We start from the raw sequence: 14,121 nt of genomic DNA, 5'->3' as shown, positions 1-14,121 counted from the left end.
CACCCTCAAAATTGTACTTGACTGAGGAAATTCGGCATACTACTACAGCCTCATCACTGCACCTCAACCATATACCTCGAGGTTGCCCTGCACACCAAACTGTGTCCTCCCTTCCCACAGGCACATAACACAGTTTACCAATGCTAAAAACAGTCTCTGCTTGATTTGGTATGGAAACAGGAATACTGCTCACCAGGTCTACCAACCAAGCTTTCACCACAAGTACCTGGCCTCAATCATGAGGCTCTAACAAGTTTGATAGGAGGTGGTGTCAATGAGGGGAGGCACGAATTGGTTGATCTACTCAAGGTAATTGGAGATGTGCTCAGATTAGATGTGGCATGCAGATAGTCTGATTCTTATGGTCATGGTAGAAAGTGAAAACTATAAACAGTCATCTACATAGGAGAATAGTCAGAGGAGTTCATCTTTGGTTGCATATGGAGAAGTGAAGGAAGAGGGTAGAGCTGTTGTGTATTGATAATGGAGTGACAATGAACAATTAGGTTAAGACTAAGGTTGCTAGGGATGTCGAGGGAGGGCTGCTTTTGATAATTAGGGTCTACTGCGTGTTCTGTGTGGCAGAAATGCTAAGGATGGGAGGACTGTTTACTCAGGTGACTGCATAAGGAAAAACATGGAATCTATTGGTTGTAACAATGTGCGTATTGGTGGGTGTGGAGTGAATAAGGTGAGGTATAAAGAATCAAGGGTTGTTAAGAGGTTGGTGACTCTGGACATAAACAGTCCAAGGTTTATGGGTGGGTTAGAGCATGGTGGCTGTGGGTTGCTAATGTGCATGGTTCATTTTAATAACAGATGCACAGTTCATCTTGGAGGCACATGATGCATCCCAAAACTGAGTAGGAGGCACCCCAATGATGAAATGCTTAAGGGAATCAGGGCAGTGATCACTCATGGCTAAGATGGTACATGCCAGCTGCATGGTGGTCACTTACAGATAACTGTACCTATTCCAAGACTTTCAAGCCATATAATGCCAAATGGGAATGATGTAAAGTACTATTTGAAAGATCAGGCTTCCTTTAGAAAATAAATACATTCAGTTACGTAGTAGACCACCATACTACAAAGAAAGAAATCACAAACAATATTTTTATGGTCCATGACTGCCGAATGTTATGTTTTGTATTTTCCAGCGTCAGACCTCGGTGTGCTTTGCTAAACATACCACAGTCCTGAAACTGCAAATAAAATAAAAAAATTGTATATTCATTTAATACAGTACCCAAGTAATGCCCCAAGTAATGCACCATTGTCTTTGCCACTGAAAGTCCCAAGTAAATACTGGTTTTGGTACTGGTGATATCAGCTGCTGAATCCCCACTGCTAGCACCTGTGTCCTGAAACCGGTGATGTGTGGCACATGTACTACAAGCCCAGGTAGCAGTCCTACGAATGTCCACAAAGGACATCCCCTTACTCTTCGTAAAGACACAGCCAATGAAATTACCCTGAGCAGAACCAGGGAGAACTTCAGAAAAGCTCCAAATTGACCAAAAGGTAGCAGCAGGTGAAATAGGTGGATCTGCAGAGGTAAACAGGACCTACCTTAGCAGCACATGACGAGTGTCACACTTCCTCCTTTGGAGATGCATGGAAAGGAAAAAGGCAGTGGGTAAAAGGCAGAAACAATGTTAGGGAAAAAGCTAGCTAGACTCAAGTACCACTTCACTTACTTCGTAAACACTGTCAAGTAAGGACGTTTTGAATACAGTGTCAACACTTTTAGCAGACATTATGGTACCCAAAAGAAGATATCCAGGGAAAGGACGTTCGGAAACTCCAAGACCTGTCAGAACAACACTGCTACGTGCTTAACGACTGGTCTACAGACGAAGAATTTGAACCACAGACTCGCCAGGTGCACGCCATCTTGCAAGATAATAGTATGGTCAAACCAATGCATGCTTCCGACGCCGTTTTGACAGTTATGATCACAGCACTCGCTTTGCATCAAGCTTCCTTTCACCGCCAACAGGTGAAAAAAACACTTGGGTCTTCTTCACCACCCGTCATTAATTATGGTCTCTGAAAACCAACGATAACTTTGAAGTACAGCTTAGCATCGATCGACAGGATTATTAATGTATGTGCAAAGTAATAGAGTATACGAGAAATAGGATTTTGTGGCAGACAGTTTATCGGTAGTGCCTAAATCAGAGGTAGAGGTAAGCCTCTTTCTGTACTTGGAATGAAGGTGTCTGTACCAAGACGGTACACCACACACTGTGAGGGCAGGGGGAGGAGGAGGGGGCCATACGCAGTGGAAGTAGACATCAGCAACAAGTCTACGCCCCTTGTGGGCATTATTTTCCTTACACTATCAATCCAGTGATGGAATTCTATACGTACCGCATGACGAAATGGTGGCCTGTATTACGAAGTACGCAAAACGTAAATGCATCGATGCTACATTGGGATGGTATACATTTCTCTCCTGATACTGGCCAAAAGATAGTTTTTACTGATGCTGAAGCCATCTGAAGGTGAAATTCATTAAAAATTGAAGTTAGTGTAGTACTGATTTTTAGGAATTAAACACTGAAAGACTCACAGTACATCTTTTTTCTAAATCCCTTGTATGCCGAACTATGACTTCTTTTTAATCAAAAGGGCTGTTAAAAATGTTTTTAAAATGCCTCTCCTGAAGTACGTGTAGGCCAAGGTATGCCTGCACTAAACAACGTAACCTTTGCACATTTCATAATATTGTGGAAAAGAGCAAGTATTTTCCGCATAAAATAACATTAGCGCCCCCTAGTGTATGTTTTGTCATTCAGCACGAGCCTTATCAGAATGTTTCTTGTTCACTTCAAGCGCGTGTGGAAAATGTGCCACCAAAATGCTCTCAAATGCTTTTCCTGCGTATTCATTTTGTAAAAAAAAAATTGAGCACTTCGAATAGCGCAGTTTCAGGTCCAAGAAGAAAGATACACAAGTAAACTGGTCCTCGAATAAGATTGTATTGACAAAGATTAAAGTAATACAGCATGTGGTACATCACGAGGTAAAGAAGCAACAAAACAGCCCATGAGGAATAGAATTCCTGTCCCATGAACTTTCGGCAGCTGACCAGCTTCTGCAACGTTAGTCAAAGCAATATTGAGATGGTTGCTTTTTCTGCTTTGATCCCCTTGTCATTATTTAAGTTTACATCGAACGGGTTTAATAAAATGGAGCGAATTTCTATTTTTTGCAAATCAGTTATTGTTTAATATTTTCAAGTGTACAGCCCATTATCTGGTTCTTAAGCAAACGTATTTTTGTCTTAGCTCTTTCATTCTATCAATATCACATTTTTGTATCGACTGACCTGTATCCCACACATCACAATTGTGACGCAGAACCCCTTACAATACAGATCACTAAACATGTGTCTAAAAGTATGCAGTTTTATTTGTAGAGCACAAATCTAGCCGGAGAGCAACAGAATGCAGAACTGGGGATGTGAGCAATGTTAAGTTTCTGATCATGTAAAAGAAGCATGCTTATTCAGGGGGAATGGATACTATTGCACAAGGCGGTAGTTATTTGAAGTGGTGTATTTTCAGTCATTTGTGACCTGCAGGAAGGTAAGGGCAGTTGTTCTAGATCCTGGGAGTGCAAGGGGAGAAAGACTATCTTCTGTCCATTTTTCGAATTTCATAGGCTTCCATCTATTAGCACATTAAATGATCTGACCGGTAATACATTGACCTTGATTTGGGATGGGTATTTATGTAACATTTACTACAGCTTTCAAAGTGCTGAAGTACAATTCAGATGGATAGCACACTACTCTGTGGAAGCCCAACCGAAGTGATTAGTTAAACACAAGGCTCAAATTAGTCATTCTGTTTCATTTGAAGTCATGCAAAGTGAATTAATTTTCTCATGATGATTAGTGAGCTATGGAAACATGAGATGTTAGTTTCATGTACTTGAGATGATAGGATGCTCCACACTGTTGGTAACATAGTAATTGTACGAAATTGGGTTATTAGGTGAGAGGGGAGTAAGCCCCACTGTGGCAGCAATCACAATCCTTGTTAGGGTGAACCTCAAAAATCACAAAATTAAACAGTGATTAACCTTCTGGTAGCTTGGCACAAGGGCAGCCAGGTTTAACTTAGAAACAACTTGTAAAGTATGCAGCACACAAGCAATAATAAAGTGAAAACACAAGAAAAATCACACATTGTAAGAAAAGTGGTGTATTATATGGAGTGGTTTTGCCTAGCCAACTTTGGGATCACTGGAGCAGTTTGCACTCTGCTAAATTCCTTCCTCTCCGGCCGAGAGCAGTCTGTTTATTTGTGCGACTTTTCCCTTCCTTGTGGGGTCCCTCTGGGGTCCTCGCTTAGTCCGACTCTCTTTAACATTTACATCACCTCTCTGGCTGACTTAATAAAATGCTCCGGCTTCTCCCTTACATCTCATAGAGACGACACCCAAATTATCCTCTCCCTGGCCAGCGAAGACACAGGTATTGGGCTCAGATTCTGTGAATGCATGCAGGCAGTTAACACATGGATGAATATGAACTTTCTTAACCTTAATTCTGGAAAAACAGAAGTTTTATTGTTCAGAGCCCAGGCTGTTTTTTGGCCCCCGTCATGGTGGCCGAAGTAACTGGGCTCGCTCCCTATACCAGTCAGCAAAACCCATAACCTTGGAGTGTTAATCAATGACATTGAGTAAATCTGACCACATCAACCCGGTGACCTCCTCTGCCTTTTTTTATCCTCAGGACAATAAAGAAGACCCTATATTCCAGTCAATCTTCAGAAAACGCTTGTAACATCACTAATGATGGCAAAGTTGGACTACTGCAATGGGCTCCTTCTCAATGCACACCAATATGTTCTTAATAAATGCAAACTCTGCAAAATGCTGCAGTCTGACTTTTATTGACTATCCCAAAATACAATTCCAAATCTAGTAGGAAACTGAACTGGCTCCCCATAAGACAGAGAATTACTTTCAATGCACCCTGTATTGCTTATAAAGCGCTAAATTACCAAGGCCCGGTCTTTCTAAAAATAGTTTCAAATTATATTCTCCAGGCAGGACCCCATGTTTGGCTTCTGCAAAATTTGTAGGAGCCCCTAGATTTGAACGGGCCCCATGGGGAGGCAGATGCTTTGTGCTGGGAGCCACAAAAGCCTGGAATGCACTGTCTATGCACATCTAAGCATCGCCCAACCTATTAGTATTCAGGAAAGCTCTGAAAACTTGGTTATTTAATACTGAGTAGGTTTCCTTGTTTCTTCAGGGTTCCTCTGCATTGCCAATATAGTCAGCGCCTAGACAACCATGGTTAATCGAGCACTTTAGAAAACAAATTAACATAACATAACATATCTTCACAGTGCAAAACTCTTATAAAACCATTTTGGGTCCAGTCAGGATTGCTTGTAAAACCATTAGCTCAACCCTGGGTAGTTGTGACTTTGAGTAGTAAGGCTTACACAAAGCAACAAGTATGAAGCATTTAGAAAGTACCAAAACAGGGAAATAAGAAAGGCACGCAAAACAAAAGAAGTCGAATATCAATTTATAAAAATAGACCTTACTTATTATTTATGAATTTTTAGACATCCAACAAACAAAATCCACCAAGTTCCAGAGATATAGATTTTTAGGGTAAATCACTGCAACATTCTAAGAATTAGTAATCACAAATTTTGTAAACTTTGTAAAACTTTTATAAAGTTGTGTTCTCTTATTCTGGTCAGTGTTAGAGGATCAACTCTGGCAGGGAGGAGGTCAGTGGCAGCCAATAATATGTATAGGACAGTTACCTTGCGCCTAAACCAATTCCCTGTCCAGTTCCAAGCTCTATGTCCAGATCACCATAAACTTCAATGGAGTGGAAAGGTCCAGCAGACTCGGGTGTGCCACTTTTGAGCATTGTGACTTGGTCTCATGGGCTGCATGTTGGTGGACAAACGATTGCAGCTATTGACTTGCCAGGCGTGCTACTTCAGCTTTGTGTGGCAATAGTGCAGGAAGTCAGTCAACTGACTCTTGAAATTCATCTTCTCTGTCTGGGCTCAGGAGGATTGTTTCCAAGAGCCAGGCATCACAGGCACAGTTCGCTCTTTGCTAGCTCAAGGAGCAGAAAGTGCAGTCCTGCTTTCGGTGCAGCCTCTGCTGCCAGGTGCTCAGAACAACCAGGCTATCCTTCCTCAGTCTTTTTTCCAATCCAGATGTGATCAGAGTTCTGGGTGCCAATGGTACCATATTTATGCCCAGAAATTTCCCTTGTGGGAAGCCAATGGGCTACCAGATCCCTTTCCGTCTGATGAAAATGCCCTGCAGTGTGTGGCAACTAGCTACGCCAGAGTGCACTGTTCTTCTAACTCCCATGATGGCCGAACCTTTCTCTCAATTTGTGGAGCTTGGTTGTCCACCCTAGATGTGTGACTACCAGAGGGCTACACTCTCACAGGAAAACTGGTTTGGCAACTGTTTTCTCCTCCTTATCTTTCCCCACATCTAATTCTAGGCATTTCTTCCCCTTCCCCATCAAGGCTCCAAACTGTCTGGGGAGGCTAAGGACAGGGCAGGCTTGGTGTCGGATTCCCTTGTTCTTGTGTGAGGCAGACCCCTTTTACGTACAAGTGGGGTTGGGTGAAGCTTCTCCCAGTCATCCAGCCAAGATGGCCAAGTCTTTCCACACCTAAGCTACGTCTGTTTCCGTGTCTGGGAGGAATACACAAACTCCAGCAACTGAGCCATTAATAGTTATGTGACCCAGGACACAGGCATATGGCACAATTGATTGGGAGAAGAAAATGGCAAGTTTCTAAAAATTGTATTTTAAGAATTCTGAGTTATAATCCAATGTTACCATTAAAGAGGATTTTAAATTACAATTCATTGCAGTGTAAACAACATATCTCTTAGCTCCCAATCCAAAGTTTTCAATTATTAAATAAAAGAGATAGACCTGACAGCAGTGAAAAATTACATTCGATGTTTTACACTGTTAGGGCATGTAAACCTTAAACTCCCGTGTCCTACGTTTTAGATGAAACACACCCTGCTGTATGAGCCTTTAGAGCCATACCTTATGAGTTGCATAGATGTACTAAAAAAGAAGGGTTAGGAATAGCAAAATGTTCTTTGCCATGTTGAAGTGGCATTTTAAAACTGCATTGCAGGCTGCAGTGGCATGCCTGAGATGTACTTTAAAATCTACTTTAGTGGGTGGCACAATGAGTGCTGTAGGCCCACTGGCAGATTTAAATTTACAGGTCCTGGGTACATGTAGTACCTTTTACTAGGGACCTATAAATGGATATGCCATATAGGTGTAGGGCAATTTTACCATGTTTGAAGAAGAGGGTAAATGCACGCCAGCAGTTGTTAGCAGTGGTAAAGCGCACAGAGTTCTAAAAGCTGAAAAAACTGTGTTCAGCAAAGGAAACATTGAAGGCAGAAGGTTTGAGGTGACCCTGTTAAGAGGGCGAGGCTCAACACTTATGCACTAGCATACTAAATTGTCATGTAGCTTTTGGTCACATACATTTTTGTGCCATTCATATATTTTTCGGCACTTGTTTTTGGGACAGGATTTTTTATGTAGAATAATTGAAGATGAAGTGTTATAGCCTTGTGACTATGGATGTTGAATTGTTTAGTATGGAATTGTGCTTAGTAGGAAACATTAAAACTGTGATTCATGGATATCATGTAGTTCGAGAATATTCTATCAGAACCTGGCTTACAACTAAAGGGTGGGTAATGCTGGGTTTCAAAATATAGCAATGAGGATCATACATTTGCTCCTATGGAAACAAGACCTTTAATTGGACTCGAGTACTTTTCAGGAGGTGGGTGGCAGTCCTTTTGTTATACACTTATGCCTACCGTTGTATGGTTATCGTTAATTCAATGGTTTATGCTCTGGCTGGTGTTTTGTCAGTTTGATGTTGTATCAGTGCTGTTTAGACTCAGCTGTGGGTGTTGAGTAATTTTGTTGTAAGAAATAGGATTCAATGGTTCATATCTTTCAGAATGGGTAGCTGAGTAATATGTCTGTGTCAACGAGATTCAGGTGGAACAAAGCTAAGTCTTCACCATCCTTCTGAATTCTAGCTGATTATCAGTGGTTTGTAATCTTGCTGAAAAAGGCTTCCCTAATTTATCAGCTTAGATTGAAAAGATATGCCACCAACACATTTTTCTTGAGGGGTGGAATGATTCTTTGCGTTGCGAGTCTGGAATTCATTATCCTTTTCTGTGAGTACCTCTTAAGCTTCAGTTGTTTCATTTACTGTCTTATGTCTCATACACACAATTTGGAAATTGGACCATTTAGCATCAGGAAACTTGTGAAAGGTCTTCAGTACAGAAAAGATGGCTTGTGGCATTGCATTTAGGAGTTGTCTTGCCAGGACATTCTGGATCCTGTGGAGGTGTCTTATAACTTGTATTGATATTCCATGATGCAAGCCATTAGCATAATCTTGTTGTGATAAGGGGGGGCGCTTATAAGCAATGCCAACCATACTTCATTTTATAATAGTACCAATTCATATTTCAAGAATGAGACTGTATGTTTATATGAGCCTGAATTTATTTTTTTAACTTGTACTCTTTTAACTTTGCAGGACAAAAATGTGAGCTATGGCTATGTGGACATGTTTTTACTCTAGCAGATATTCTACTCGGAGCCACTTTGCATCGACTCAAATTTCTTGGACTTTCTAAAAAATATTGGGAAGATGGAAGCAGGCCTAACTTGCAGTCCTTCTTCGACAGAGTACAGAAACGATATGCATTCAGAAAAGTGTTAGGAGACATACACACCACGCTCCTTTCAGCTGTGTTACCTAACGCCTTCCGTATGGTGAAAAGGAAACCTCCGTCCTTCTTTGGAGCCTCCTTCCTCATGGGATCACTGGGAGGCATGGGATACTTTGCCTACTGGTATTTAAAGAAAAAATACATCTAATCCTGGATTTTTGATGTTAGTTTGGTGTCTGTGCTGTGAAATAATGAAGCCAAGTGACAGTAATGAAATTTGAACATAAGTTACAATTATACAAATAATTATATTGTTAATGTAAACATTCCACAACATAGAAGTAGGACTTACACAGAAAAAATAATCAAACTCGAAAATGCCTTTTTAGGTAAAAAAAAACAATTGAATGGTGAATGATCTGCTTTATTTTCTGGTTATGATTATCCTATTCAACAAAAATTGAGGGAAATAGTTTATTTGAATTGATATATTGTCTAGATAGCAAATCAATGTATTTCTTTAAAAGATCAGAAAAAGTATAATTTCTAAGGTAACTGTAATAATTATTCCTGCCTGATGTACTCAAATTCTATATTTCAGCAAGGCAGGTTGAAAGTCTTTTAATATTGGACTGTGCCAATAAAATATATATTGCTAAAAGGAAAAGAGTAAGAGCACAATAACTGGACATTTCGTGGACATGTGGAGAACACCAACAATGGCTTACTTGTCGCTGAAATTGGATTTGAATTTGCATAGTGCTATCACATCAACATCCACTTTTTCTATTACTTTCATTACATTAAATATTTTATAATGAGCTGTTTTTATAATGTATTAGCCTTCTGTTTGGTTTAATCTTTTAAAAAAAGGAAAATTAGGCCTATTCAATTGAGAACAGACTTCATTTTAAGGAGTTAACTTATGCATTTGTTTTTATGCTATTTCTATATACAAGCATTTCACATAATTGATTTTCCTTCTTTGCTCATAAATGAAGCTTCCTTTAAGCATTCGTCTTCATGTGACATTATCAGGACACAAAAATCACGGATCCTTTTACCATGTTGTCTTAATGTTTTCATGTTTATTCACTGAATTTAACACTTTCTTGTGCCTTTTGCATGCGCAAAGACATTGAGTTCTAATTTTGCCATAACTGGAAAGTTAAAGAGAACCGAAATAAATCACCTGGTGGGATAAACACATTAAGCTTCTCAATCTGTGTCAGACTATTTTTTAAATCTTTTTCATAAACATGCAACGATGGTATTTGGTGAGGATATTCACAACAGGCCCGAGCACATAAGTCTGCCATCTTGATAAACAGTAAAAGTACATGTAAAGGGCTGTCAAGGGCATTTCTGCAAGGAAAAAGACTGGAATTATGTCATCATCCCCATGAAGTGTGTAGTAGAGTTTTGTGTGAGTTCCACTAAACAATATTATTTAATACTATTATGCATGCACCTGCAGAGGCCCCTTTACTTACTAGAACACAGCTGGCGGTATGTTCTAGTCTGTCATCTATGACCTAGCAAGGAGACTGATTATTTTGATATCGTTTTTTTGACCAAACTGGCTCCAACTCATACCATTTTTTATGTTACCAGGTGGCTCCTTCGCAATGTCGGAGGAGCATCAGACCCCTGGCCAAGAGCCAGGACATGGAAAAATAAAATGATAGTTGACTTTCATTTTATTTTTCATCTGCTGACTCAGCCAGCAGGGAGGGGTGGGGCTCGGTCACAAAAGGTGGGGGGATGGAGGAGGAGAGAGAGCACCTAAGTGCACATGTGTAATTGGCCGACCATCTCAGGCCGGCCAAACACACATGCGCACTTAGGATTCTCCAGCCCGGCTGTATTTAACAGCCAGGCTGGAGAAACTTTACAGACCCCAGAGCTGTGTCTGAGTGGCAGTCCGAGCTACTCAGACCAATCCTGGCACAGCTTTCATGCTTTGTTTGGCATGAAATCAGCACCAGGATTGCTGGGGAGCCCGTGCTGGTGTCCCAGCGAATGCTGAGACATCAACCATCAGGAGCAGAGAAGCGAGGCGGCAGGAGTTCACGGGAACAGTGGGAAGGGTAAGCTTTTTTTTTTTTTTTTTTTTTTTATTGTTTCAACATCCTCCCCTCACACCCCCTTTGACATTTGCAGCGCTATCGCTGTGCATTACGTTAATATGCTCAAGTTGAGACATAATTTCTCATCACCGTTTTAAATATGTTTTGTGAGAAACTGTAAATGGAACTTGACTAGGCACTACCTCGTTAAAGAAAAATGGATTAGCATAACATACAAAAGGGTGGGGAACACGGGTTCATAACCTATGAAATGTTCTCACAAATGTAATTATATTGGAACTGATCTACTTTTGCAATTTTTAAAAATTATGACGTTTTTGTAGTGCTCAATAATCATCTGTTTCTGAATAATGGGATTGTTCTCTGTGACACTGTGTGCAATACAATGCAAAGTGATGAAGGAGGAATCATTTTCCTCTCAATCTCATTCTTGACTTTGCAGAAATGTGCACAGCTGCTTGCATGTCATGCATTTTTCATGTGGCAGTGCTTTGCTGCCATTTTTGCTAGTCTTAACATTCATATCTTATGAATTCTTTGTCTTGTGTTTCAGTGCCTTCTAATTGTTGAAGTGCCAAAGGATATATACAAATAGTTGGCCCATCATTTTACAAGGCTTAAAAATGACCCATATGGCTTTTAGTTTTTTCCTTGGGAATGAGTAAAGAAATGTCCACATTATAGAATATTTGATAGATGTCTTTTATTTTGAAGACTCACTTCTACAAACCACACCCTTCTCCTCTTGCTCAGGTGGAGAAACCATGATGGCTTAGCACTCTTGCCTTCAGCAGTGCTTACCATTCTATAATGTCCACAGCAGATGATAATGTCTCCAGACTGTAATTATATTAGTAGCAGGTATAGCAGGTACGCTAGGAAATGAATAGTTTGTGACAGAAAGATAAAAAACAAATTTGGACCCAGATTTAAGAGGACATAGCACTATTCTAATGCCAGATTAAGGTCAATTTTTTATGCAAATGTGGCGTTAGAAGGCCAAAAACGCTGCGCCATATTTACAAAGTGGTGCAATGCATGCATTCCGCCACTTTATAACCCTTTGTGCTACATTATGGCTGAACCAGGCATAATGTATGCAAAGGAGTGTTCCCCCGTTAGGTGGGCCACAAAAATGGCACGAGGAAATCTAATAGATTTCTTGTGCCATTTTTTTCTGCACTTTTAACGCTTGCTCGGAGCAGGCATTAAAAGGAGGCTTCCATTGGTTCACATGGGCCTCTGGTGGCTTTGCAGGGTTAGCACCAACATTTTTGATCCTAAGCCTTCAAAGCGCGGACTAGCATAAAAAATGATGATGCTAGTACCCCTAACTACCGCCATGGTGTGCCGTATTTTAAATACGCACACACATGGGGGGCCATAAGGGGCCCAAGAAAAGTGGCGCTGCAGTAGGGGCAGCACTACTTTTCATAAATCTGCCCCTTGGTTTTCAATAAAAGTATAACCTTCTTCTTATTCTTACTTTTCTTTCATTGTCCAAAATGTGGTTAGATCGCTGCAATATGGAAGTTAACGTATTTTCACTTCCTTGATACACCTTGTGATTGATTTGACTCTTATACAGAGGACTATGGCTACAGCAGGACATCCAACAATTTTCCTTCCTTCTGCAAGTTGAAGACAATGCTTAATAGGCCACCTCTGGCACTCTACTCAGCTGGATGAAAAAATTCTTATGACATATGATCCGAAAATGAAATACAAAAAGGCTTCAGAGGTGACTCCAACCTGGAACCTTCTCAGTGTCCTCCCATTATTTAAAGAAATTAGATATGAAGAATATTTACTTTTTATTATTAGAGGGCTTGTAGCAATAGTGGGACGTAAACCCTCAAAGTTTAGACAGAGTTGGAGACTTTAAGCACTATAACATGAGGAATGTTCTAATGAACTGAGTGAAAACATTCTTAAAACATGAAAACCGAAAATGGATTTGAATGTGGATTAAACATGGCTGCAAGCTGATGCCCTGCATCATTTGAAGAATAGGAAGTCAAAGACAGAGAGGGAAAAAGAAACAGAGAGAGAGAGAGACTATTTAGTATTGATGTTTGAGGCATGTTTTATTTCAAGCAAATAGTTCCTGTGAGAACACCAACAAAGATATGAATTTCGAAATCAAAATATTCTCAATATATTCTTAAATCTACTCTTCACCCTTTAAACATAAATAGGAATATGTTATAATATAAATAGTATTACATTTTTACTTAATAGGGAGATATATCAAGTGTAAAAAGGTCTAAACTTAATGGTGGTAGATTGTGCTCTGGTTTGATTTGATCTCTTCCACATTTATAAAGGGAGAACCTTATTCTTTATGGATAAAACATTGCATTGGCCTTTGATTTCACATTTGGTGAAATTGACCTTTGTCGATATTTTACAACAGACTATCAAAGAAAAATTGGTCAGTAGTGCAATCCCTGTATCTATGGGCCCTGGCAAAATATTGTGCCCTGAAAAGTGTTAGGGATAATTGGACCTTATCAATCGCTAATGATATACTGTTTCTGTCTGTGGGGGCATGCATCACAATTTCCATGGCAAGTTGGTAACCAAATAGTGGATCTTGTGCTGCTGGGATAGCCTCAGATGAAGCCAGTTCCCCTAATTGTTGTCTCGTTTAATGAGTGCCCTTGCATCTCTCTAGGCATTTTGATGCATTAGCATTGTTGACTAGGGAGATAGCTCTTTGAATCCAATTAGAGAGTTTAAAGGGATGAACTTATGCCACAGATTATTTTGCTCATTCTTCCTGGTGAATAAATATTATTAATGGACCCAATGAATCTATCATTAAATCTTGGCACGATGTCCATGCTCTGTCAAGTCCCTTCACCTTCATGTATATTTTGCAAAGTGTAATTCATTTTGAGTCTTTCACTGGCATACCAAAATTTGAACAGGAATCGTGCATTAAGGGCATTCAGACTTCACTTTGTTTCTAGCTACATTTTCTAAAACACAATAAGTGTTCTTAATTATTCAGATATATGTTCAATTGGAGACCATTCAGTAGATAAAGGATGTTGAATGACTGTAGGATCAAGAAAGGGTTGACCAGTAGCATCGAAAATATCAAAGGAATTACAACAAATATTGACATTTCAGTTATTCTTTTTAGATTATTTACATTTTTTCAGGGATCACCCCAAATGTCGTACCATGGACCAGGATTTTGTTTTCTGTTTAGAATCTGCATCTAGATTATTCAAATCTTTAACAATATTTTGAAGTCCCTTGC

General features: G+C 39.9%; 1 protein-coding gene across 1 annotated transcript in view; it reads left to right on the top strand.

Annotated features, from left to right (window-relative positions):
- The window catches only part of GDAP1L1 (ganglioside induced differentiation associated protein 1 like 1), a 396,066-nt gene extending 386,084 nt beyond the window's left edge, over window positions 1–9,982 (top strand). The window contains exon 6 of the mRNA XM_069243567.1: window positions 8,625–9,982. Coding sequence (XP_069099668.1) covers window positions 8,625–8,968 — 344 coding nt within the window. The 3' untranslated portion in view covers window positions 8,969–9,982. The remainder of the gene's footprint in view (window positions 1–8,624) is intronic.
- The last annotated feature ends 4,139 nt before the right edge of the window (window positions 9,983–14,121 follow it).

This window comes from Pleurodeles waltl, chromosome 7, assembly GCF_031143425.1.
Source record: "Pleurodeles waltl isolate 20211129_DDA chromosome 7, aPleWal1.hap1.20221129, whole genome shotgun sequence".
NCBI lineage: Eukaryota > Metazoa > Chordata > Amphibia > Caudata > Salamandridae > Pleurodeles > Pleurodeles waltl.
Note: the sequence above shows the minus strand (reverse complement) of the source record. Positions and strands in the feature narration are given on the sequence as shown.